General features: G+C 31.2%; 2 protein-coding genes across 6 annotated transcripts; both read left to right on the forward strand.

The window, feature by feature from the left end:
* The first annotated feature begins 10,424 nt into the window (after positions 1 to 10,424).
* LOC103484937 (potassium transporter 11-like) lies at positions 10,425 to 18,169 on the forward strand. 2 transcript variants are annotated; one of them, XM_008442338.3, is made up of 9 exons: positions 10,425 to 11,196; positions 11,330 to 11,816; positions 12,131 to 12,356; positions 12,870 to 13,115; positions 14,568 to 14,618; positions 14,736 to 14,996; positions 15,105 to 15,272; positions 16,136 to 16,390; positions 17,034 to 18,169. In XM_008442338.3, exons 2-9 carry the CDS (start codon positions 11,691 to 11,693, stop codon positions 18,074 to 18,076), a joined length of 2,376 nt encoding a protein of 791 aa, XP_008440560.1. In that variant the 5' UTR covers positions 10,425 to 11,196; positions 11,330 to 11,690; the 3' UTR covers positions 18,077 to 18,169. The 2 variants fall into 2 exon arrangements, with proteins under 2 accessions (XP_008440560.1, XP_050936029.1); XM_051080072.1 differs by lacking the exon at positions 10,425 to 11,196 and having other exon boundaries at positions 11,246 to 11,816.
* A 1,407-nt stretch (positions 18,170 to 19,576) lies between these two features.
* LOC103484925 (potassium transporter 11-like) lies at positions 19,577 to 25,122 on the forward strand. Of its 4 annotated transcripts, XM_008442310.3 has the most exons (9): positions 19,577 to 19,932; positions 20,754 to 20,974; positions 21,082 to 21,307; positions 21,831 to 22,076; positions 22,432 to 22,482; positions 22,568 to 22,828; positions 22,908 to 23,075; positions 23,353 to 23,607; positions 24,037 to 25,122. In XM_008442310.3, exons 2-9 carry the CDS (start codon positions 20,846 to 20,848, stop codon positions 25,071 to 25,073), a joined length of 2,373 nt encoding a protein of 790 aa, XP_008440532.2. In that variant the 5' UTR covers positions 19,577 to 19,932; positions 20,754 to 20,845; the 3' UTR covers positions 25,074 to 25,122. The 4 variants fall into 4 exon arrangements, with proteins under 4 accessions (XP_008440532.2, XP_050936030.1, XP_008440539.2 ...); XM_008442326.3 differs by lacking the exons at positions 19,577 to 19,932; positions 20,754 to 20,974 and adding an exon at positions 21,541 to 21,636 and having other exon boundaries at positions 21,173 to 21,307; XM_051080073.1 differs by lacking the exons at positions 20,754 to 20,974; positions 21,082 to 21,307 and having other exon boundaries at positions 19,591 to 19,932.
* Positions 25,123 to 25,128: the final 6 nt, after the last annotated feature.

Here is a 25,128-nt window from a genome sequence, read left to right on the forward strand (position 1 = left end):
TTCAAAATCCTTAAAACTTAGTTATTCATTAGATAAAACATTTAATTTTGGGTTTAACAAATGGATGACACACAAATTTGCTGTAGCACAATTGAGGGAGAAAATGAAAACGGGCTTGCTTTTTTAATTTGAGGTTCTTGACAATTTGTTTAACTGTTGCATTTTGAGTAAAATTACCAAAATGAAAACCTCAATACACATGAACTCACATTTGCTCTTCCTCTCCTCACTATATATCTGAACCTTCTCTTTCTCTTCATTTCCTTTCTCTCTCACTCTCTTCCCTCTTTGCCTTCCTCAATCTCCTTTCACACCACATCAGTCGTTCTGAGCAACGTTTCACTGATTAGCCACAGCATTTGTATGATTTGGATCTTACAATTCTTTATGTTTGAAAAGGGTGGAACAAAAACTATTTTTGGGTCTAAGATTTGATATTGTAATCATCTATTATCTTCACAAATTGTAGAAAGGGCGTTACCCAAATTCTTGAGGCATATACTTGGACTAAAATGTAAAGGAATAATAATGAAAGCAAGAGCAAGAGCAAGAGCAAGAGCAAGAGCCGGAGGAAATATCTAAATATAATACAAACCTCATCTAATATTATTCTTACATTTTTGGTCTCATTCAAAAGAATATCTTTGGCTAAATAATTTTCGAGTTGTTTCTTTCTTCTTCTTTGTGTACCACACAACACATAAATTGGAGCAGCAGAATTTCGTTTTTGGTAGGGAAATCAATTTACAATAATATATATTTTATGAATATTTTTTTAGTCTTGTGATTTACAATAATTTTTAATATTGAATGGGTGAATTATTTATTATCAAAGAAAAAAATGATGGATATATATATATAAATATATATCACAAATCTAGACTTTAATAAATTTTAACATGAAATTTTATATGATAACATGAAATTTTTTATCTATCACCATTCATAAGTTAGTTAGGCTTGTTTTTTATCAAATTATATGATTTGAATATCATATCAAAGTATTTAAGACTATATTTTGTAGGAACTGTGTATCGTAATTACTTAAATCTAAACCAACTTTGCTTTCTAAATATGGATTTTCTAACTCTAACATATTAATTTCAAACTTGAGAACTTAATTTTAGCATGCGCGGCAAACAACCTATATATTTCTATTTTAAATAATTATGCGAATAAAAAAGTTAAAATATCATTTTGGTTTAATTCGTATACTTTATAATACCAATGATGAACCCTAGTCTAGTATAATCTTTTTCAGAAAGAGGCATTGTTTACAACTTAACGTGAAGATAGTACAGATCACTTTTTCTCTTATCAAAATCGTTTTTTCTTTAAATGATGGTATTTGACATAAATGACATGAATTAAGATTTATTTTAGAAAAATATAAAATCATTTCACATTGATTCTACGTAAATTCAACCATAAATAATTTTTGTTAAGTGATTAACTAAAAACCACTCCCTCAAATAGTTATCTAATTTCGTGTTTTTTTTTTTTTTTAATATCATACCATAATTTGACTTCATCTAAGAATTATTAAAACAAAAAATAGTGAAAACGCATACATTTGTGCCTTTTTTTTCTTCTTTGAATTCAAATTTAAATTTATTAATTATTAATATAAAGTAAAGTATAGGGTTGGAAAACACATATATTTTATTATTGAAAAGTTAGGGGAAAAGTTTGCACATTACACATTTGCATTATTAGATAATCCAAAAAAGTCTAAGTGTTTTTTGTGATGATGAGAAGATCGGCCTCAATCTTACCCAACTCTATTATAAATTAAAGTACCTCAAATCTTACCCTATTTCTACACAAACCATACCATATATATTATTGATATTTAAATAGAAAAAACTAAAATATATCAATGTGCTTGTTGAAACACATTCAAATGTGGGTAAAACTAGAATAATAATAATGAACTTAGATTTAAAAAAAAAAGTTATGTTGGCAATTTCAAAAAATCATCGTCCAAAATATTTGTGTATTCTTGTTTCTCACCGTATGTTACAACTTTTTTCTGTTAATTTTTATAAATATAACAAAACATCATAATATTTATAGTCTGTCCGACAAAATCATAAAGCCAACGATGTTGGTCTTTTTTCTTAAATATTTCAGTTTGTTTTTCCTTTTCATCTTCTTTCTTCTATAATTTTTCTTTTCCTTTCTATCGTTTTTTCTTCTCAATTTTTCTTTTATATTCTTTTTAAATCATAATATTTATTTACAATCAATTATAAATCAAAGTGTTATTTGGTTCAAGACCGTGTATCAAATATAAAAAAATTGTAGATGTTGAAAAAAATTCATTGGATACAAAATTGTTACGATTTCGGTAGTCAAATTTAAACGATCGTCTAGTATCAAATATAAATCTATATTGGGATATTGGTACACGATCCCAAATCTAAATGATTGGTTATATCAAATGTACCCGTAACAAATATATTACGTGCGCCAAATCGCATGTGTGTATTTTTTATATTTTTATTATGGGTCTACCAACTTTTTTCGTTTCCGAAATTGTTTCCTATCCTAAAATATTTGAGCGGTTTGTTATATTTTTTATAAAACCCTATTTTTTTTTTAATTAATTTTATACTAAACATGTTTTCACTCTCTCTTTACTGTATCTAATTTTAACAAACACATAACATTTCATATCTTTTTCTTTTTTTTGTTATCTCATCTTTATACATTTTAACCTAATCTATAACAAAGCAAGAATTAATAACACAAGCAATATATAAGAGGTAGAGAGAGTAAATATGAGGATCATCATAATGAACATCAAAAGTGACTGCAATTGCTTCCAAGAGTTTGGTACGAAAATTATCTTACTATTGGATAATACAAAGAAAACTGAAAAAAAAAAAAAGTTAATCAAACATAACTAACGTAACTATTTGTACAAATCAAAGGCCTTTGTGTTTCTTTTTGTTGTTCCCTTCACTTTTACGCATTGTACGAAATTCCAAAGGAAAAATCAAAGTTAAATTTCACTGTGGGGAGTAGTGATCAATTGGTGTCATGTAGTGTCGGTCCTTCGCCAACTTATATGCTAATTATTATGCACTATTATTATTATCATCATCAATTACCCCCAAAAGTATAATGAAAATGGTGCCCACGTGTACCTCACTTTTAGTTTATTCTCAATTATTATTTCATCATCAAATCATACCCCCAACCTACGAATGCCAACTCCAATACAATTCTCACAACTTTTCATTTCCATTCACCTTTTTTTCTCCATACAAACATACGACTTGAACCTAGGTTTACGAGTTCATAAAATTTATTAACAAAGACTATATATTTTGATTAGAAATCAAAAATAAATTACATAAATAAGATTCAAACTTAAGTCGGACGAGTTAAGCGAGCTCAATCCCATTTGAATCTATACTAAATCTATCGATATTTAAAAGAAATCCGATGATGATTTTATTATTAGATTAGTTCCTAATATTTGTATAATTGTAGTGCTTTTATAAAGTTATTTAGTAGCTTAATCTACTATCGATCTATATTAAATCTGCAAGTGTTTTCACACTAAACAAAAATATATATTTTCGTGATATTGTTTTTTTTTTTTTTTAACTGGTCAATATATTAAATGTTGTTATTTGAAAAGAACATAGGGTTTTGGATTATTGTCTTTTACGTTCAATGTTACAAATGTTGTCAGGAGAATATTATATGTTATTTTTATTATTTTCAAATTGATGATTTGAAAATTAACCATTTCCATTTTCTTCTTCCTTTTTTCTTTTTTCTTTTTTTTTTTTTTTTCCAGTGCATGACCTGACAAATTTTGGAACCATGTATGATTTCAGTTGCAGTTTTCTATGAAGAGATCGATTATTTAATTAATTAGTTTAGAATTTGGTTGAATTTTAGTTCGTACCATTTACAAATTTTGTTGATCAACTTTCCATAAATCTTAGATTTGGTTTTTTAAGATTTTAACTTATATCAAACTTTATTAATAAATATTTAAAGGAGAAAATAATATTACATAAACATTTTTCCAAATGCAGCATTCCAATCGTAAATTTATAATATTTTAAATAAAAGTTATTTTTATATATTTAAAAATATTCCTAAATATTAATAAATAACAATTTTCGAAATTTTAAATTTACACTACTTCTCAATTTTAGGGGTGTTAAATTAATATTTAAAAATATTCCTAAATATTAATATTTTTGTTTGTTATTTAACAACTTTCAAATTAAATAATTACAAAATTAAAAACATTAGAACAATAATTTAGTCATTAATTAAACTTACCATTACTTAATTAAGGGGAATTGTTTATTAATAGATATAAATAAAAAAAATTGATATTTTATACTAAATGTTTATTAAAAACACAGAATAATTTATAATATAATTTATATAATTGTATTACTTCAACCTAGTGAGATAATTTAATGCGACTATTCGTCCACATCCTATCATTTTCCAAGAGAATATGTATTAGTTCAAATTTATTAATTCTAAATAATATATTTTTATTTAACAATTAATTAAAGTTAATAGTAATAGACATTTAATTTATTTATTAATTAAGCTATAGTAATTTTATTATTCAATACCTTAAACATGAAAATCTCATACTTATGCATATAGTATATATTAAAAAAATTCAAATCAAATGAATTCCTAAATTCTTGCCATTTTGTCATAAAGATAATGCCAGAAAGATTTTATAAGATTATCTTTTATGAATGAGTTATTTAATTTCAAAAAAATAAAACATCTTCCTTTATTTTAGGAATTTTGTATCAATATCTTTTTAAGATTATTCTTGATATATATATATATATATATATATACACTACGGTATTTTCGGTTCTGGTACGATTGATGAATGAAGAAAGCATTTGGTGTTGCTAATAAGAAGGTAGTACGATTAAGTATCTATGGTCTCAACGTGTTAGTCTGTGATGAACTTAATGATGAGTAATATGAAAGAAGAAGTAATGATCAAGAGATCATCTTAAACTCAGGGGAGTATGAAAACATCTTCAAGAAGATTTACTCATATTTTCATGGGAGCTTGAACTCTTAATACTTTAATATAGTCATATACTTGAGTTGAATATCACTTACTCTATTGATGTATATTGATTATTGTGAATCTTAATAATATTACTCATCAGAGCTGTATGCATATTCTTAGACGTAAGTGCTATTTACCGAACTAGGTTACTAGTTATTTACTTATATTGTTCCTCTAGTTAATACATCGGCTAATTACTTTAGAATTAACTAAAGGATATATTGATTATCTCATAATTTTTTAATTATAATTAATACTTAGATTTTAAAAAGTGAAATCTTATAATAGATATTAAATGTCATAAAAAATGACATAGAAAATGATCACAAACAAACAAGCCATTTACTTTAAATTGGAATCAAAATATTAAATACAATAATGGTATGAAGAATTGAATGATTGAATATTTAAAAATGAAGATCATGCAAATATCGTCCAAATAACTTAAATTATTTTTATATAGTTTTATTCTATTAAATTATTTTTTATAAAGTTTTATTCTACACCAGACATGATGTCATGTCCCACATCATCCACATTTATTTTTCATCGAAATAATATCATCTTTTGTAAAAAACGAAATTTGATTTTAATTTTTCTTTTACATATATCCTCTAATAAGAATAATAACCAACGTCTAATTAGAATTGTTACTTTTTTTAATTAATGATGTTTACGGTCCATGTACCATTATTACATAATAATCTATTATTTAAAAACATATATAATTTGGTATTGATACATCTATCATCTATAATTATCCTTGAAATATAAGGGCGATGGAGAGACGATGATTAAACTTCAGTACAAAAATTACATAGATTAGTAATTGAATCTTTGAATCATGGAGAAATTAAAGTATATATGTTCTTGCTGTCTATACAAAATTAATTTAAGAATGATTATAAAATAGAAACAATGTTTTAATACATAATGAAACATTATTCATATTACTTATTTACTTGTAGTAAACCTAATAAGACAAAATTTCAAAACCCAAGGGAGACACCTTATTTGACTGTCTTTAGACTTTATATATGTAATTATTTTCAATATTGGCTCTCCCAAAGACAGAATATATATCCTAATTATTACGTAGAAAATAATTATTAATATATATATATATACATTTAACATTAAATAAACTTCACCAACTATATGTAAAGTTTTAAATAATATGAAGAGAAAAATGGTACAAAATTAGATACAAAACATGAAAGGTTGCGTAACAGCTAATCTAAAATATTGCATTAATATTAAATGTCAATTTCATGAAAATAATGTCAAAGAAAAAGGAAAAACTACACCAAATAAAATCTCCCTATCTATCTATAGAAAATGAAATAATTAAAACCTCCAATTTTTATACAACGTGTTAAATAACCAATAATATTTAATATTTTAAATTCAATAGATTAAAAAAAAAATGAATTTTGTCAGAAATAATTTAGTTCCTCCTCATTAATTGGTAATTGAAATCAACATCAACTATTTATGAAATTTTATAAAACTATAATACCTAATTTTTTATTTCTTAAGTCCTATGAATTATTACTTCAAACTCTTATCAATTTGAATTTTTTTTTTTCATGATTAAAAGTTTTGATCATATTTGTATGACCTGTGTATGATTTGAAAATATTTATAATTGTGACAAAATATTTACAATTCATAGTAAAATTGGATAATTTTTTGTGAGAATGTACGGATTAAATAGTTTTCCAATAACATATATTATGAGAATATACAAATCAAACCTTAGTTTACGACTTAGTTTAATAATATATAGAGAAAATGTTAGGAGTCATTAAGAAAGGTACCATTAAATATATTAAGCAGCAAATTGTAAATTAGTAATGCTTAATTAAATTAATCAATGAGATCAATAGTGAGAGTCGTAGGGTTTTATTGATGACACAAAACGATTAAATTAAAAAGTCAACATAACACACACACACACACGTGCAATTAACACGTATTTAATCAAACCCAATGATTGAAACACATGTTGGTAAAGGTATCTTCCTTTTTATTATTACCTTTTTTTTTTTCCTTCTTCTTCTTTTTCTTTACACAAATTGCCCAATATCTTTTTCTTTTTTATTGTCTTTAAGAAAAAGATTTCAAATTAATGGCTGACCTTGATTTGTAATTTTGATCAATGATTAGTCAAGATTGCACAGCTTAATTTAATTTAGGGTTCAAGATCTAAGATCTAATCTTCACTTTTATTTATACTTTTATTTTCTTTGCAGAAAAATTAAACAATCTTAATTCACGTACTTTTATGTTAGTTTTTTTTAAGTATATTATTGTTTTATGTGTCACATTTTAATATGATTACTTTTAAGTATACTTACATTGTGCTAACCTTTATAGTTTATTCAATGTTTTTTCTTTAAAAATGTTCTTCATAGTCATGAGGTTCGATCAAATGATTAGAAAATAATAATAATAATAATAATAATAATAATAATAATAATAATAATAATAATAATAATAAGTAGGGCCTAATGTTGTATTTTTACCATTTTAATTCAAATAAAGAACTAGAGAAAGAAATTGATTTGAAGTTGGTGGGTAAACTAGTATGAATAATCAAATAGAGAGTACACAAAAAATCGAAATATTTAACTTAATTTGATCAGATCCAAGCGTTGATTAATTAATTTAAAGTTTTGGGTGTGAATGATCTATTTCGTATTGATATGTTTTAGGTAAATGAAAAGTTTGATATATCTTTGCGTTTATGGTAATGAAAAGAAATGAATACCATACACAAATTCAATGAAAAATATACATAAATATTTGGAAAATTGCATTATATGACAAAAAAATATATAAAAAAATAGCTTATAGCATCTTTTTTTTGTCTATGACAAATATGACAAGTAATTAGATATATCATATGGCTATTAGAGAGCTATCTGTTTTTAAATTTACTACTTTTATAATTTAAAAAATGTAATGACATATGTCATATTATCATTTTTTTTTTTTTTTGGTTATTTTTGCAAACGTCCTTTTTGGAGAGTTGGTTTAGTAAAAATGATCTAAAAACATAAATCTAAAACTAGTGAATGAATGAAAATAGAGAGTTATATCTAACGTTTTCTTATTATAGGTGTGTTTGATAATAGATTTAAAATGTTGATTTTAATTTAAATTATATATTTGTAAAATATATAACTAGTAATTATAATTACACACTAGATATTAGTGACAATAATTTCATGTTAAAAACATTGTATTGTTATTATTTTATAATATTATATAAATTGTTATATCATTACATAATACATATAATACATATTTTAATTGAAAAAAAAAGAATTAAGTAGCATTATATATCCCATTTCTATGGGAAATTATTTCTAAATTATTTTACATTAACATAAATACATTTTAAAATGTAAAATTTAAAATTTGATAGAAACATAGAATCGATGTTTCTAGAATTTGCATTATTTAAAATATAGAATTCAAAAAGTAGTTTTAAAAAGTAGAATTTTATTTAATTTATACGTCGAATACACATTTTTGATGATTCGATGAAACAAAACGATCAATCATACATGTTTTAAATTATTTTAAAAATTTCAAGTGACCATAATTAAAATTGTTAAACTGATTCAAAATTTGAGCATCAAATTTCTATTATTACATAGAAATAAAAATATTGTTTCACCTAAATAATTTTTTTTTTGTCTTAAAGGTTTGACTTCAATAATTATTTATACTTCTTTATTCAAAATTTGATTGGATGCATGAATGGGTGATAGTACTCTAAGTAATATATTACTTGTTTAATGAGAAGATAACCTAAATAAATTGATGTTTGTTTTTTTTTAAAAAAATAAGCATTAAATTGCAAACGAAAAGAAAATTTTATTGCCCAAAATTCAAAACACAAAGAAAAGAAAGACCACAACCATCTCCTATGGATTTGATGTGTATAATATTTTTCTAAGAAAAAACTATATCTAATTTAATGGTAATAATATAAATAATTATAATATTTTAGGTCAAATTTATAAACAATTTTTTAAACCTCTAAATTAATTAAGGTTAGATTCTTACTCCTCATTTATAATTTAGAGAATAAAAAAATTTTATTCTCATACTAAGATACGAACATTATAAATAAATACGTGAAAAATTATTATAAATGATAAAATTTCTAAAAATATTTATAAATATAACAAAATATCATAATCTATCTGAAATAGACCACGATAGATAATTACTGTATCTATCTATTATAATAGATAAACACTTGCAAAATATCAAGGTAGACTGTGATATTTTGCTATATTTTATAAATACCTTTTTGGAAAATTGCATCAGATGACAAAATAGTTTAGGAAAAAAATAGCTCATAGCACTTTTTTTCTGCATATTATAAATATGACAAATATGACAAGTAATTAATGATATCAGACGGTCATTAGACAGCTATCGAAGGGTTATTAGAGGATTGTCTGCTTTTAAATTTACTACTTTTGCAATTTAAAAAATGTAGTGACATTGACTCGATTACCATAATTTTTTTTTGTTATTTGTGACTTTTTTATTATTCATTTTACTATATTTAAAAATAACTGTGGTTTGTTATTAATTTATTGAATACAAAACAAATTAGCCACAATATCTATTATGTTATGCTTAAACCCATCCAAATACATTAATTTGAAATGTAGATATTGTGTTATGCTTAAACCCATCCAAATACATTAATTTGAAATGTTTTTGAGGAGGGAAAAGGAAAACACATTTATTATATTATTATACCATGGAATAAAACTTATATAAGAAAAGAAAATATTTTGATTTACACAATCATTAACCTAACCTTTTTACTTCTATAAACTAAACTACAACTACTCCTTAGTTCAATATAAATGGAATTAAATTAAATGAAAAGTTAATACAATAACTCAACCATAATTAATATGATACCCTCATATGGATTGATGATTTAAATTTAAAACAACAAGTCTTCATAATTCATATCACACATTTAAAAAAAAAAAAGTATTATTATTTTTTTAATGATTTTAGTAACAACAAAAATTAGCAACCACCAAAATCCCAAACTATGTTTTAAATTTAACAGATATAGAAATTCTTTTGGATGGAATATAAATGAAGAATTTGATTATGATTCGATGGGTCAATAATAGAGAGTATATGTATATATATATATATATATATTCTTAAATCTAAGAAAAGTTTTCCTTTGAGAAAATGAAAATTACAAAACTACCATTTTGAATGTTAAGTATTTTCTGTTTTGTATTTATTTGTTTATTTCCAGAATTGAATTGGAATATTCCGTTATTAGTTTTCTAATTTATGGAAGAAACGTAAATGATAGAACAAAAAAGCCTCCACTTTCATAATTACCTCGTTGACAATAATTCTTGAGAAAGTAAACTAAACAGATATTAATTGAAGTAATTAACGGCTAAAGAATCCAATTCTCATCTCCAACCAAACCAAACCAACCATTAACGACAGCGATACATTATAAGTTATAACAATATATATTATCAATTCAATTCAATTGACACGGGTTCTTGTTTGTTCTTCTAATTCTTCACAAACCCATCTTCAAAAAATCCTTCTTTCTTTCAAAAATTTGATTTGTTGACTGTCACTAATTTTGTTGTAATCAGGAGTTTGAAGACTTTGGGAAGAGACGTGCAGCTTTTTGCAATGGAATTTGGATCTTTCACTACGAGCAACATGAACTGATAAGGAATTAACAAAACAAGGAACAGTCGGCTTGTTCTTTATCTCTCTCTCTCTCTCTCTCTCTCTTTCATTTCCTTATTTGAAGAAATCGGTTGTCTATGGGAGTAATTGCAGAAATGGGTATTTTGTCTATACTCAACAAAGATCCAAAGGGGCTTTCGAAAGGGAGGACTCAATCGTTTTGGTTATAGCACGTCTTCTTCTTTTCTACTCTGTGAAAGGACATGGGCCTAGCTCTCCTCTGTGCTTTGTTTTTTGGGTCTGTTAGACTTTTGCTGGTTTTTGATTTTGTGGTGTAAAAGAAACCTGTCTGGAACCGACCCCACTTTGTGAATTTGCTGTCAAAGTGATAAGTACGAATTATTGTCTGTTTTCTTTTTTCTCATTAATTGTTTTGTTTAGGTGCAAGAGCCATGGATGGGGATGGGGGTGGGGGTGAGGAAAGCTTTGATTGATATTTGCTTCTTTTTGCTTTATCTGGTGTAGGTGTGTTCATCTTGAATTTGTATCTGTTTAAGTACCTGTTGAAGTGTTGATTATCTTGCTGCTTGGATTGCTCTGTTTACTCTGTTCATCGAAGCTTTGAAGCTGGAGATTCTGGGGTTTTGGAATTTAATTCGGTGCCCAATTCTCACTCAATCTTTCTCTCTTTGGCATGTCAACTTGCCAAATTGGAGAATCGGCAATGACCCATGTTTTTTATTGTATTCAATTAGTCGGCGTGCAGTTCATAGCTGGTGTTGAATATAGATTTTGAAGTAAAAACCAGGCTTCTGTTGTTGGATTTTACTGAGGATTTTTTTAGCTGCGCTTTCTTGATTGGGGATCTTTTCAAATTGAAACTAAGATGACTTCAAGAGTGGAAACCGATGATGATTGTGAAATGAAGGGAAGTATGTGGGTTCTGGATCAGAAGCTTGATCAGCCTATGGATGAAGAAGCTGGGAGACTTAGTAATATGTACAAAGAGAAGGTACCAACTGGTTCTTTTTTTAGTAGGTGTGAGAAATTTAAGTCGTCAGTTGAACTGTTCTGCAGTAAAGCAGTACTAGACTTTTTAATCTGTCAGCTGTCAGTTCATTAATGGATCTGAGTTTCCCAAAACTTCAACTCTCCGACTAGTTAGCATCCATTGTATAAGTTGCCTTGCAGTGTTCAATGATATCTTGCTAAGGTCTTCGAGATAACAAATATGTAGTGGTAACTAAAGTAAATGCGTGCGTTTATTAGGCTGTGAGGAACTTATATCTGGCATTCATTCATCTGATAAGATTTTACATTTTCCAGAAATTCTCGGTATTGTTGCTTCTTCGACTTGCATATCAAAGCCTTGGAGTGGTTTATGGAGATTTGGGGACTTCTCCCCTGTACGTATTCTACAATACATTTCCTCGTGGGATTTCTGATCCAGAGGATGTAGTTGGAGCACTTTCATTGATTATATACTCTCTCACTCTCATTCCACTCATAAAGTATGTATTTATCGTGTGTAAAGCAAATGACAATGGTCAAGGTAAGCCTGTTGCGTGTAAGCTGAATTTCAAAAAATTGTAACTGAATTGAGTAAATGCATAAAGAATCACATAGTTTCCTTTTTTCAATGTCATATGGCGTTTGAACAAAAGCACTCCCCTTGTTTTTTGCCGTCCTCTTTTGTTTTCTTGTGTCCACTTTGAGAATATATTCCTCAAACATGTCCCTGTATTTCAAGAGAAAGTTAAAGCTACTCGAGCAACATCGCATCACCTTTAATATTGTTATTGTTACGTATATGTTTTTCTCTGCAGAAAGAAGCATTTCTCTCTTTGTTTTGCACTTACTGAAGTAGGATCGATTTTAGTGGTGAAACTGCATACAACAGTATAAATTTTGGTGTCAAATGTGAAAGTTAAACTTCCGTTTTAATTTTTGATTGACTTGACCTTTACTATTGTGTTGTGCACAACGGACATGAGAATCTGTACTCCATACAAAAGATATACATTGCTATAGGTTACATTTACTTTAAGTTAACCTGTCTATGTAGGTGGAACATTTGCTCTCTACTCCTTGTTGTGTCGTCATGCAAAAGTTAAAACTATCCCAAACCAACATAGAACTGATGAGGAGCTAACAACATATAGCCGCTCTAAATTTCATGAGCAATCATTTGCTGCTAAGACTAAACGATGGCTTGAAAAACAGTCATCCAGGAAGAATGCTTTGCTCATTCTTGTCCTCGTTGGCACTTCCATGGTAGTTGGAGATGGAATTCTCACTCCGGCAATATCAGGTATTATTTCCTTTAAGCAATAACTCCAAAGGCCCTCTCACTAGGGGGTTGGGGCATGATTCATTGCTATTACTTCTTAGTCGGTGGTTGTATTTCTTCTACTTCTTAGGTAAAGCCATTATATGCATTCCTACTTATAATGCATCAAGTAGAAGCTAATAGATCTGATCATTAGGATTGCTGCTAATATTTACTTTTTTCCTCAACATCGATATCATGTCATCTCATACAAGGTTCAGGCTAGGGAGATGGTTGGATTCCTTTAACTTTTATTTCTTTAATATTACTAGGAAGAAACGTGTGTGACGCACATGGAATCTTGTGGGTAATAAAAAGAAATGTTACTTAAATTTATAAATCTTTTCGTTGAAGATTGTTCTAAAATATTAAAAAAAACATGTGTGCTCACACTCAATTTGAAAGGGCTAGAGGTTAGAGGTCACAATTAATTTTTCAATTAAAAGCCTTTTGGAAGTTGAAGTGTTAGCTTTGTTCGTTCAAGTCATTAATTGTTTGGAATGGAGACCGTATCTTGTAATATCTTCCTTGCATCTTGAGTGGCAGATTCAAATCTGACTCTTGAGTTTTCTTGATTGAGGTAAAATTGACACTAAAGAGGTAGGGGCAACATGAGGAGAGAAAAGTTTCTCCCCTATGGCCTCTCTTATATGGACTATAAATTACTTAATTTTTTTAATTCTTTTTCTCACACAATCTTTGTTCTACTTCTCAGACAATATTTCTCTCTTATGTTACACAGCTAGCTATTTCACTAGTGATTTGGCTAAAGCTTGTGGCCGGATCTGCACTTTCGGTTACCTTAAACATTAAAACTTAAGGTGGGAATTCCTATCCAAAAACTTATGGTGGGAATCTTACATAAGTGAAATAGGCACTTCATTCAATTGAAAATAAAAGTTTTCTAGGATTCAGAATTGGTGATCTAAACTGAAGGATTTGTATAAAATATTAATTACATCTTAGCTCCTTAGATTCAACTTTGTACTTTCGTAGTGGGGAATAGCAAATTAACTCAGAAGACATAGGTCTCAATATGTAGGAAGAAGCCTTTTGAAGAGCCAACTCTCTTTCGATCGCATTTGATGTTGGATTTCAGCTAAGCAGTAATGCATTAGATGAAATTGATCAAATCCATTCATATTGTAACCACTGAAAATAGATATAATTTTTCTCAATCTTGTTGCATCACATGTCATGATTAGAAACTTACTATTTCCTCTATTCACATTTTATCCTTTCACCAGAAAATTCTCATTTTTTGAAATTTAAATATTTATTAAGTCGGAGGCATGTTACTTTGGTTCCTCCTTGTTCCTATCTTCGGTGGAATAAAATATATAACCAACGAGTTTGTGTATGAATTATGTGATTTTTCTGGATTTTGTATTGCTTATGCAAACAAAAAATTAACGACCTTACTATCATCAACAGTTTTATCTGCAGCGGGAGGGATCAAAGTAAACCACCCCCATGTGAGCAGTGGTATTGAGCTGATTCTGAAATTAAATTTCTTTTCTTATACTGCTCTGTCCTGTTTCTAGGTTAAGTTATTTATTTCTATCAAAGTCTAAAAATTTTATCTTGTTTTACGTGGTGCAGATGTAGTTGTGCTTGTTGCTGTTGTGATACTAGTAGGATTATTCAGCTTGCAACGTTATGGTACTGATAGAGTTGGTTGGCTCTTTGCTCCAGTTGTCCTACTCTGGTTTCTTTTAATTGGAGGTATAGGCATGTTCAACATCTGGAAATATGATAAAACCATTCTAAGAGCCTTTTCACCTGTGTATATTGTTCGATATTTTAGAAGGCGAGGGATGGATGGTTGGACATCCCTCGGAGGTGTGCTGCTGAGTATAACAGGTATTTTTTTTTCCTTAAAAAATAGTTTCAAAAGATGATTTCTCCATAAGTGCACTTAGATATTGAACATTTTTTATTTTCATTTCTAATGATTGGTTGTAAATTCAGGCACAGAGGCTCTATTTGCCGATCTGGCTCATTTTCGTGTGGCAGCTGTTCAAATTGCTTTTACAGTAGTTGTTTTTCCTTGCCTTCTCTTGGCATATTCTGGACAGGCTGCCTACCTTATGAACAATACGGATCATGTGGTCGATGCCTTCTATCGTTCAATCCCAGGTTCTCTTTCTTTTTTTTTTTGGTATCTAAATGACACGTGCTCAAATGATACCTTCAGCATTGCTTGAGAACTTCATAATTTTTTACTATGAGAAAAAAAATTGGTTCATTAAAATAATTGTTAGAGAAAATGAAGACTAGATCTCTAGCTCACCTAGAAACGAGAAGAAAATGTGTCCTTATTAGAGAAAAAGAGGACTTGATTTAGCACTTCTCTGTAGCCCAAGTACTAGTGGACAACGTGGAATATTGGCCATCTCTCCTTCCAGGAAAAGAAACGTACTCTTTACTTTTAATAAGAATTAAGACAAATGAATGAATTAACTTCAACCTATTTTCTTTTATTTATTTTTTTAATAGAACTTCTGACATTCATTGAGAAAAACAAATGGAAGAATACACAAACCATCCAATAGAATAGCCCACAGAAGGGTGTCAAACTACAACAAAGTGCTCCAATTGAAAGAAATAAGACCCAACAACTCACCTCAACCTATTTTGGATTGTTGGTGATTATCATGGTGTCATACTTTGAGTTGAATACTCATAGCCTCCCTTGTTTCTTTCTTTCATTTCAGTGCTTGTATCCATTAAGTTTGATCAATCAAAGATTGTACTCACGTGTGAACAAAAAATTAAAAGCTTAATCAATGAATAACTTAGCTTTGACTAAGTATTTTAAGCATTTTCTATTACTGGTCCCCAATGATGAAAAATTTTAATGGTTGTTTGTATCTAAGTGTAAAAATGGATGTCAATGGCGTCCTTTTAATCTAAGAATAGAAAATCGTTGAATGATCAAAAGAATTCTAATGTACAATCGCACATTCTTGAAAATGACATGCTGACATCTCTTTTTGCAGAATCCATATACTGGCCCGTGTTTGTTGTTGCAACTGCTGCTGCTGTAGTTGCTAGTCAAGCCACTATATCTGCAACATTTTCAATTATCAAGCAGGCTCTTGCTCATGGCTGTTTTCCAAGAGTTAAAGTTGTTCATACCTCAAAGAATTTTCTTGGTCAGATATATGTTCCAGATATTAACTGGATTCTCATGATTCTTTGTATTGCTGTGACAGCAGGATTTAAGAATCAAAGTCAAATTGGAAATGCTTATGGTAAGTGGCTCTCTGTTGGCTGGTTCCGTTTGTCACATCCTCTGTTCTGTATGTTTCTCAGAAAATGTTCCAATGCGTATGTCCCCCCCCTTCTGAAAGATGTTTTCTATCAGCTGATTTATCTGACCGAATTAGGTTTCCAATTACCGTACTCAACTTGTTGTAAAATCTAAGGAAATTGGTCCTTCCATCCTCTAAGAACCTCCAATCTCAAGTAACCTGTTCTCCTATATCTAGTGTGGGAAAGACTCACCAGTCAATTTAGAATGAAGACATGCATGCAAAATGAGGATTAGATCTCGATTGCTTGTTTAATAGTGGAACATGAAATCCAATAGTTAAGTTCCCGCACCTTTCGGCCCAATTCAGTTGCTTACGTTGACTTGCATACGGGAGCAACAATTGAAATTAGTAGCTGATAGAATAGGTTGTCTCTGTTTGGATTACCGAAGTATCTAATTTGCTGCTAAGTCAGCATATTAACATTGCACAAGATAGTTATCGAAGCATGGGAAGTTAAAATTATTTTGGTTCTTATAGACACCATCTATATTAATGTATAACTGAATAGAATGCCATTCGTTCATTTAACTGTTAATGCATACAACTTCATCTAACGCCCCATCTCTCTTTCTTTCAACAGGGACAGCGGTTGTGGTAGTCATGCTTGTAACCACACTGCTCATGATTCTAATCATGATCTTGGTGTGGCGCTGTCATTGGGTCATCGCCTTGATTTTCACCGGACTGTCACTTGTTGTGGAGTGTAGTTACTTCTCTGCTGTTCTCTTCAAGGTTGATCAAGGTGGCTGGGTGCCCCTTGTGATTGCCGGAGCCTTTCTTATCATCATGTATGTGTGGCATTATGGAACTGTTAAACGATACGAATTTGAGCTGCACAGTAAAGTTTCAATGGCATGGGTTCTCGGGCTTGGTCCTAGTCTAGGACTAGTCCGTGTTCCAGGAATTGGACTTGTGTATACTGAGCTAGCAAGCGGTGTACCTCACATATTTTCCCATTTCATTACGAATCTTCCTGCCATCCATTCTGTTGTTGTGTTTGTCTGTGTGAAATATCTTCCGGTCTACACAGTGCCAGAGGAAGAACGGTTCCTTGTAAAGCGGATAGGACCGAAGAACTTCCACATGTTTCGATGTGTTGCTAGATATGGTTATAAAGACCTCCACAAAAAGGATGATGATTTTGAGAAAAAGCTTTTCGATAGCATCTTCCTTTTTGTCAGGCTTGAATCCATGATGGAAGGTTGTTCAGACTCTGATGAGTACAGTTTGTATGGCCAGCAAACTGAGCATTCTAGGGATGGCTTGTTGATTGGCAACCATGGAAATGAAGCTTCACTCAATGTGGACACATTCTCTTCAGTTGACTCAATCGTGCCCGTTAGATCTCCGATGCATATAAATAACACGGTAAGATCATCAGAGCGAGCAAGCAACCATACCGATAGCGATGAGATTGAATTCTTGATTAGGTGTAGAGATGCTGGGGTGGTGCACATACTGGGAAACACTGTAATTAGAGCAAGAAGGGAATCAAAATTCTACAAAAAGATAGCTGTGGATTACGTATATGCGTTTCTTAGGAAGATTTGCAGGGAGCATAGTGTGATTTTCAATGTTCCTCATGAGAGTCTATTAAACGTTGGCCAAATTTTCTATGTATAGTCCATTTAATTTAGTGATAGAATAGGGGAGTGTGAATCAAATCTGTTAAGTAAAACTTCGAAAAAGCTTCAATTTTAGCATCATTTTTTTGCATGATTTTGTTGTAAAGATAAGGGAACTATAGAAAATATATCAAATCAGGAATACACTCATTCTTAAGTCAAAAGGGGCATAAACATTCCATTGGCTGCTGCTAGAGACGTTTGTTCATGGGAGATTTTGTTGCCATACGTCTTCTCAGGCATGGAAGAAAAAGAGCAAGAAATAACCTTTGTCCTTTACTTGTCATCATTTTGATATTTGATCACTACAGTGATGTTCATGAAATGGTCTTTTTCATTTTCCAAGTTAAAGATTTGATGATTCGAATGTAATCAAATCCCACTAGGTACAAGAACCCATGACAGGGATTTCAAAAGTTGTTCTTGAGTGATAAATCTTTGCCAATCACAAATTCACTAGTCCTTAGAGAACTATAAGATCAACTTGGGGATGATAGAGAAGATAAGGGTTGATTCAAAATCCAAATAAATTCAACTAGTTCGAAGATTGGTCCAAGAAGATCAATAAATATGAAGTTGAAGATCCAAATGTGAGAACAACCGCTCCAGTCTTAAGTATATGTTCTGGAAAAAGAACCAAAAGAGAACGATATTGCACCAATATTATTCATTCAAATTCATGCTTATCTTTGCAAACCAAAATTTCTTAATCATTTGTTAGATAAGTTTCTTAAAATTAATCTCAGGATTTCTCACCATTTTGAGCTAAATTACTTAATCAACTTCGTTAAATAATATTTTAAATAAGTTTAGTTCAATTGTAAAGAAAATAAAAGATACGTACAAATATAACAATTAGATAAAAATATCATTGAAATTGCCTAAAAATTATAATAACAACAAGTTATTGAAAGCTTATATTAATATATAATATCAAATTTAAAATTATTTCAAATCAAATATAAAAAGAAAATAGTTAAATTTGATTTTTATGGTTTCAAAAGTTTTAATTTAGTCATAAATTGTCTTTACTCACAGTGATAATTATTGTGAAATGAATAATGTTTTCAATAACTCGAATATCAATTACTTAATTTTCAATAACAATGGAGAAAACCAATCACCTAATTTTTAACAACATTCGAGTCGAACACCTTTCACTATTCAATCAGATCGTTGGTTTTGATTATATACTTGAAAGTGGATCAATGAGATTATAAACAACATCAGAAGTAAATTGGATTTATTGCAATTTTGAGTGGGGTAAACCCTATGTTGAATTCACGAGACAGAGATCACATAATCTAAAAAGAATTCCAAATACAGATTTTCAGTTTGATGATATATACATACACGTAAGTTAAGATTATTTGCAAAATGATTTGATTTATGATTGAATGCGATGTTGAAATAGTAGAAGTTGATTTGAAGATAATGACTAGAGGCCTACTAAGCTTTATCTGAAAATAAGACAAAACAAAATCAATAAATTAGATGTAATGCCACAAAAGAGAAATATAATAAAGCTTATTATGATTCTCTTTCAATTCTTTCTTTCCTTTCGTCTTCAACCTCCCGATTTGTTCCGACAAGAAATGTATCCTACTGAAACTGACGGTATAGCCGTCTCTCGTGTAAACGGAAGCCGCTGATTGTGGTGTTTCCACCAAACTCCCGTCATCGGAATCAAACTAATTGAATTGAAATCACTTGAAACAGTGCAGTACTGAAAAGAGGAGAAATCAAATTTGAAACGTCTATGGAAATTTGTGATCAATGTGAAGAAAATAACTGATAAGAGAAGAAAACAAGGACAGCGAAGTTGATATGTCAGTTTCAAAGGAGTCGTTAGAGGTAAATTTCTCAGTCCTTCTCATCTCTCCACTTTCTAACACTGTGGTCAAGAAATTCCTTATTCGTCCATTGATGTTTCTGCCACTGCAAGACTAGAGATCCTTTCCGTATGCTCTTTTTGAACTTCTGAACTTCCAAAGGAAATTACGAACGAAAATTTGGGCGATATTTGCTCATTGCCCTACGCAATGTACGTGTTTTGTCAATATGTAGCGATCAGCAAAACAAATATATAATTGTTTTAATGATCTCGTTTATAATTCAATGCTGTCGTTCTGATTAGCCAGCGCTGTAGAAGAGAAATTAATCTGTCACCCTAATCTGTCACCCTCTTCTCCGTAGCTACCTGGGGACATTATTGATTATCAATGTAATAAATGGCCACGTTTGAGTTAATCAAGATCCGGATCGCAAATTGTTGATTTTTACTGTATATTCGATTCGCATGGTTAAGTCGAATTCACCTCAGTTTCATTCTGGTTGATGAACAAGTTCATCCTTTCGAATTTCTTCATTGTCGTTATCTTCTTCTTTCGCCTGATTTTTTATGTGGGTTTTACCTGTTTGCCTGTATTTGGAGTTCTGGGTTTTCGGAGGTTGTCTGCTAATTGATCAGTTGCTTTCTTAGCAATTACCCTGTTGGATTCAGGTTCTTCGAGCTCCAAATTCTTGTGTTTTCGTAGTTGAAACTTATTTGGTGGATTCCGTTTTCTTTTTCTACTCAGAGATTGGTACCAAATCACTCGTGAATTTTGTCTTTTGTTATACTTAGGAACCGGAATCTAGCCATGGTGCTTTCTCATAACATTTCTCTTTTACAGTCGCAACCTTTTGGAAATACCGTTGAGTTGTTGTGAAAAATGATATACAGAAGTTAATAAGCTTAGAAAAGAAAGGTTCCGCATTTTTAAAAATGGCGTCAGGATTCGAGACTGGTGATGATACAAACGATAAAGATAATAGTATCTGGGTTTTAGATCGCCAGATAGACCAGTCAATGGAGGAGGAGTCTAAGCGGCTAAGAAATGTGCATCAGGAAAAGGTTTGTTGCAAATCCCTTCCTCCCACTTCGTCTGTTGTTTGATAAGATCTATGGTTGAGGAGTGATTGCTTTTCCTTATTCTGATTCATTGCTCGTATTTTCTTCAGGATCATTCTGTGTATAAAATTCTACAATTTGCATTCCAAAGCCTTGGAATAGTGTTTGGAGATTTGGGGACTTCCCCTTTATATGTCTTCTATAACACATTCCCTGATGGAGTTGAAAATACGGAGGACTTGATAGGAGCTCTGTCATTGATTATATACTCTCTAACTCTCATAACCCTCATCAAGTACGTATTTATTGTCTGCAAGGCAAATGACAATGGTCAAGGTAATTTGATTCCAACCTCAAGTTGGCTCTACTTCAAGATCATTTTTACTCTTGCAGTTGTGAGGATATTAATAAAATATGCGTATTCTAAAAATTTCTAAGATTTGTTTTTGTCTCTTAGTAGCCGTTAGGGACTCCCAGCACTCTAGGGTCTTTCTTTTACATTCTTCAGGGGGCATTATCTATCAATGTTCCTTACAAATGCTATTAGAAGTTCTATCTGTTTGTTTTAGATCGAAGTACTTGTCCTGAGGATTTCGTTTCACGGATGGATAAATGAAGGATGCAACAAAACCAACTTGGGACGAAAAGACTTGAAGACAATTTAAGTATAAAGATCATGTTCTTTGGCATAACCTAGTTTATCCATCTTGGGAGTTAGTTATTTATAAGAAAATAAAATTTATTTAGATTCTTTGTGGATATTTTTCTTTACATTACTCGAAGAGGGTAAATATATTAAATGATGTCAAGGTTTCCTATTTGACATTGATGATGGATTCCTTTCTCTCCCTTGATGCAGGTGGAACATTTGCTCTGTATTCATTGCTGAGCCGTCATGCTAAAATATTGACTATTCCTAACCATGACCTCAGCGATGAGAAGCTTACAACTTATAGTTGTTCTGTGTTCCGGGAACAATCATTTGCTGCAAAAACTAAGAGATGGCTGGAAGGGCATCATGTTAAGAAACATGCAATTCTTGTTCTCGTTCTTGTTGGCTCTTGCATGGTGATTGGGGATGGAATTCTAACACCTGCTATTTCAGGTACTTGCTTCTCAGTTCTTGAACCTTGAAATGTATTAATAATTTCTCATGGAATCTTTTAGTGGCATCATATAAAAAGTAGAGAAATTGGAGAACTGGATGAAATAGGTATAGCATGGTGACATGTCAACAGTATTCGTGCTCCTTTTAGAAAAATCCGATTTCTGAGTGTGGCTAGTTCTATGCGTCAATTTCAAAACATAATGGCTGCTTTGCAAAAGAAGCCACGTACGGCACATAAGTGCCACATATTTGGAAGATTCTGATCCACCCCCAAGTACTTCCAACTTTAATTTGCTAGCATGAAATTTTGAGATTTAGTTTCATCAAAATGATTGACCTTATTAAAATGCAGTTCTTTCTGCTGTTGGGGGGATCAACGTTGGTCGTGCAAAAATAAGCGGTGGTATCTCCCTGGTCCTGAAACATTCATTCACTCGCTCTTTCAATGTTTTCATTTCAATAATTCATGTTCTCATTCCTTGTTCCAGATGTTGCTGTTCTTGTTGCCATTGTCATACTTATTTTCTTGTTTAGCATGCAACGTTATGGCACAGATAAAGTTGGTTGGCTTTTTGCCCCGGTAGTTTTTCTGTGGTTCATCTTAATAGGAGGCATCGGCATATTTAACATCTGCAAATATGATTACACTGTCTTGAGAGCCCTTTCGCCAGTACATATATATCGGTACTTCAAAAGGGGAGGGAAAGATGGATGGACATCTCTTGGAGGGATCATGCTTAGTATTACAGGTAGACGTTGCTATTAGCCAAGAATGTCACAGTGATCAAGTTGGAATTTTTTATTTTCTAACCTGAGAATATATTACAGGAACTGAAGCACTTTTTGCAGACCTGTCCCATTTTCCAGCTTCCTCCATACAAATTGCTTTTACAGTAGTCGTATTTCCTTGCCTTCTTTTAGCCTACACTGGACAAGTTGCCTATCTCATGAAACACCCACATTATGTTGTCGGTGCCTTCTACCATTCAATCCCAGGTTTGTTCTGATTTTAGTTTATGGGAATAATGATTTCGGCCTCTCTTCTCTCTCTCTCTCTCTCTCTCTCTCTCACACACACACACACACAAAAGACTTTCTCATGCACAGGTAGATTGGGGAAACAGAGTGAGGGAAGCTCATTATTAGTATTTTCACTAGAATTTAACCTTCCCAAAAGAGTTGTTCGATATTGTAACCATTCCTCACTAGTTCATATATCTTTCAAGGTGTGAATGTTGCCTTGGAACTGAGTATAAGGTATTGATTTCTGCAGAAAGTATATATTGGCCTGTATTTCTTGTTGCAACTACCGCCGCTATCGTTGCAAGCCAAGCCACCATATCTGCAACCTTTTCAGTAGTCAAGCAAGCCCTTGCACTTGGTTGCTTTCCAAGAGTTAAAGTTGTTCATACTTCTATGATGTTCCGTAATCAGATATATATTCCTGATATTAATTGGATCCTGATGGTTCTTTGCATTGCCGTGACAGCTGGGTTCAAAAATCAAACCCAAATTGGAAATGCTTCTGGTAAGTCTGACTCTTTTCAACCCGTGGTTTCCAACATAGTAATATGTTCAACTATTGAAGTCTACGATCACATATAAATTTTTTTGGGGTTGGTTATTTTCTTGGTCTATTCCTTTTCTCAGTCCTGCACGAACAATCAAATCTTGAGGGTCATCTTTGTTCCAATTAGACAAACACTCTTGTTGAATAAGTAGAAGCTGGAAGCTGTAAACTATACGTATCGGTTCTATTTGAAACTTCCTAAATGAGAGAATTGGTTCCTTTTCATCACTGTTTTAGCCTACCCTATTGTAGCACATGTAGCTTTGAATTAGAAAATATTCTTGTAAAATGGTGGATTGATTACATAGCTGATTGTGATAAGTATTAGGAGTGCCTACCAACTTCCATGATGGTTCTAATATTTTTCTATTTTCTCTGTCACAACAGGGACAGCAGTGATTATAGTGATGTTGGTAACCACATTCCTCATGACTTTAATAATGATATTAGTGTGGCATTCCCATTGGAGTCTAGTTCTGCTCTTCACTTGCTTATCACTGATTGTGGAGGGTTTCTACCTCTCCTCAGTTATTCAGAAGGTTTATCAAGGTGGCTGGGTTCCGCTGGTTATAGCAACGGCATTTTTCATCATCATGTACATTTGGCATTATGGTACGGCTAAACGTTATGAGATTGAGATGCACACTAAGGTTTCAATGGCATGGATTCTTAGCCTTGGCCCCAGTTTAGGACTTGTAAGGGTGCCTGGGATAGGACTTGTGTACACGGAACTAGCAAGCGGCGTCCCCCACATATTTTCACACTTCATCACAAACTTACCCGCCATTCATTCGGTTGTGGTTTTTGTGTGTTTGAAGTGTTTGCCTGTCCACACAGTCCCAGAAGAAGAGAGATTTCTAGTCAAACGGATTGGACCAAAGAATTTTCGCATGTTTCGATGTGTAGCTAGATTTGGTTACAAAGACCTCCACAAGAAAGATGATGACTTTGAGAAGAAACTCTTTGATAGCATTTTCTTGTTTGTTCGACTTGAGTCGTTGATGGATGGTGGATCTTCAGATTCGGACGTGTCTAGTCTACTTGATGAACAAAATGAAACAGTTATCGATTGCACATTGAAAGCCATTAATTCATCTGTGGAATCAACAGCCCTTCAAATGGCAGACTCAATTGAGATTTCCAATTCTCCATTGCATCAAAACGTATCCTTCATAACATCCGATCGAGAAAATGATCAGACCGAGGCAGATGAGCTAGAATTCTTGGTTAGCAGTAAAAACGTTGGAGTCGTACACTTTCTCGGAAATACAGTAATGAAAGCAAGGAGGGACTCTAGATTCTGTAAAAAGATAGCTATCGATTATATATATGCCTTTCTTAGAAAGATCTGCAGGGAGAACAGCGTGATGTTTAATGTTCCCCATGAGAGTTTGCTTAATGTTGGTCAAACATTCTATGTATGATTGTTTAGAATCTATAAGAGAATTTAATCTGAGTGGATTCCTTATCCAATTGATT

The sequence above is a fragment of the Cucumis melo genome, chromosome 12, assembly GCF_025177605.1.
Source record: "Cucumis melo cultivar AY chromosome 12, USDA_Cmelo_AY_1.0, whole genome shotgun sequence".
Lineage (NCBI taxonomy): Eukaryota > Viridiplantae > Streptophyta > Magnoliopsida > Cucurbitales > Cucurbitaceae > Cucumis > Cucumis melo.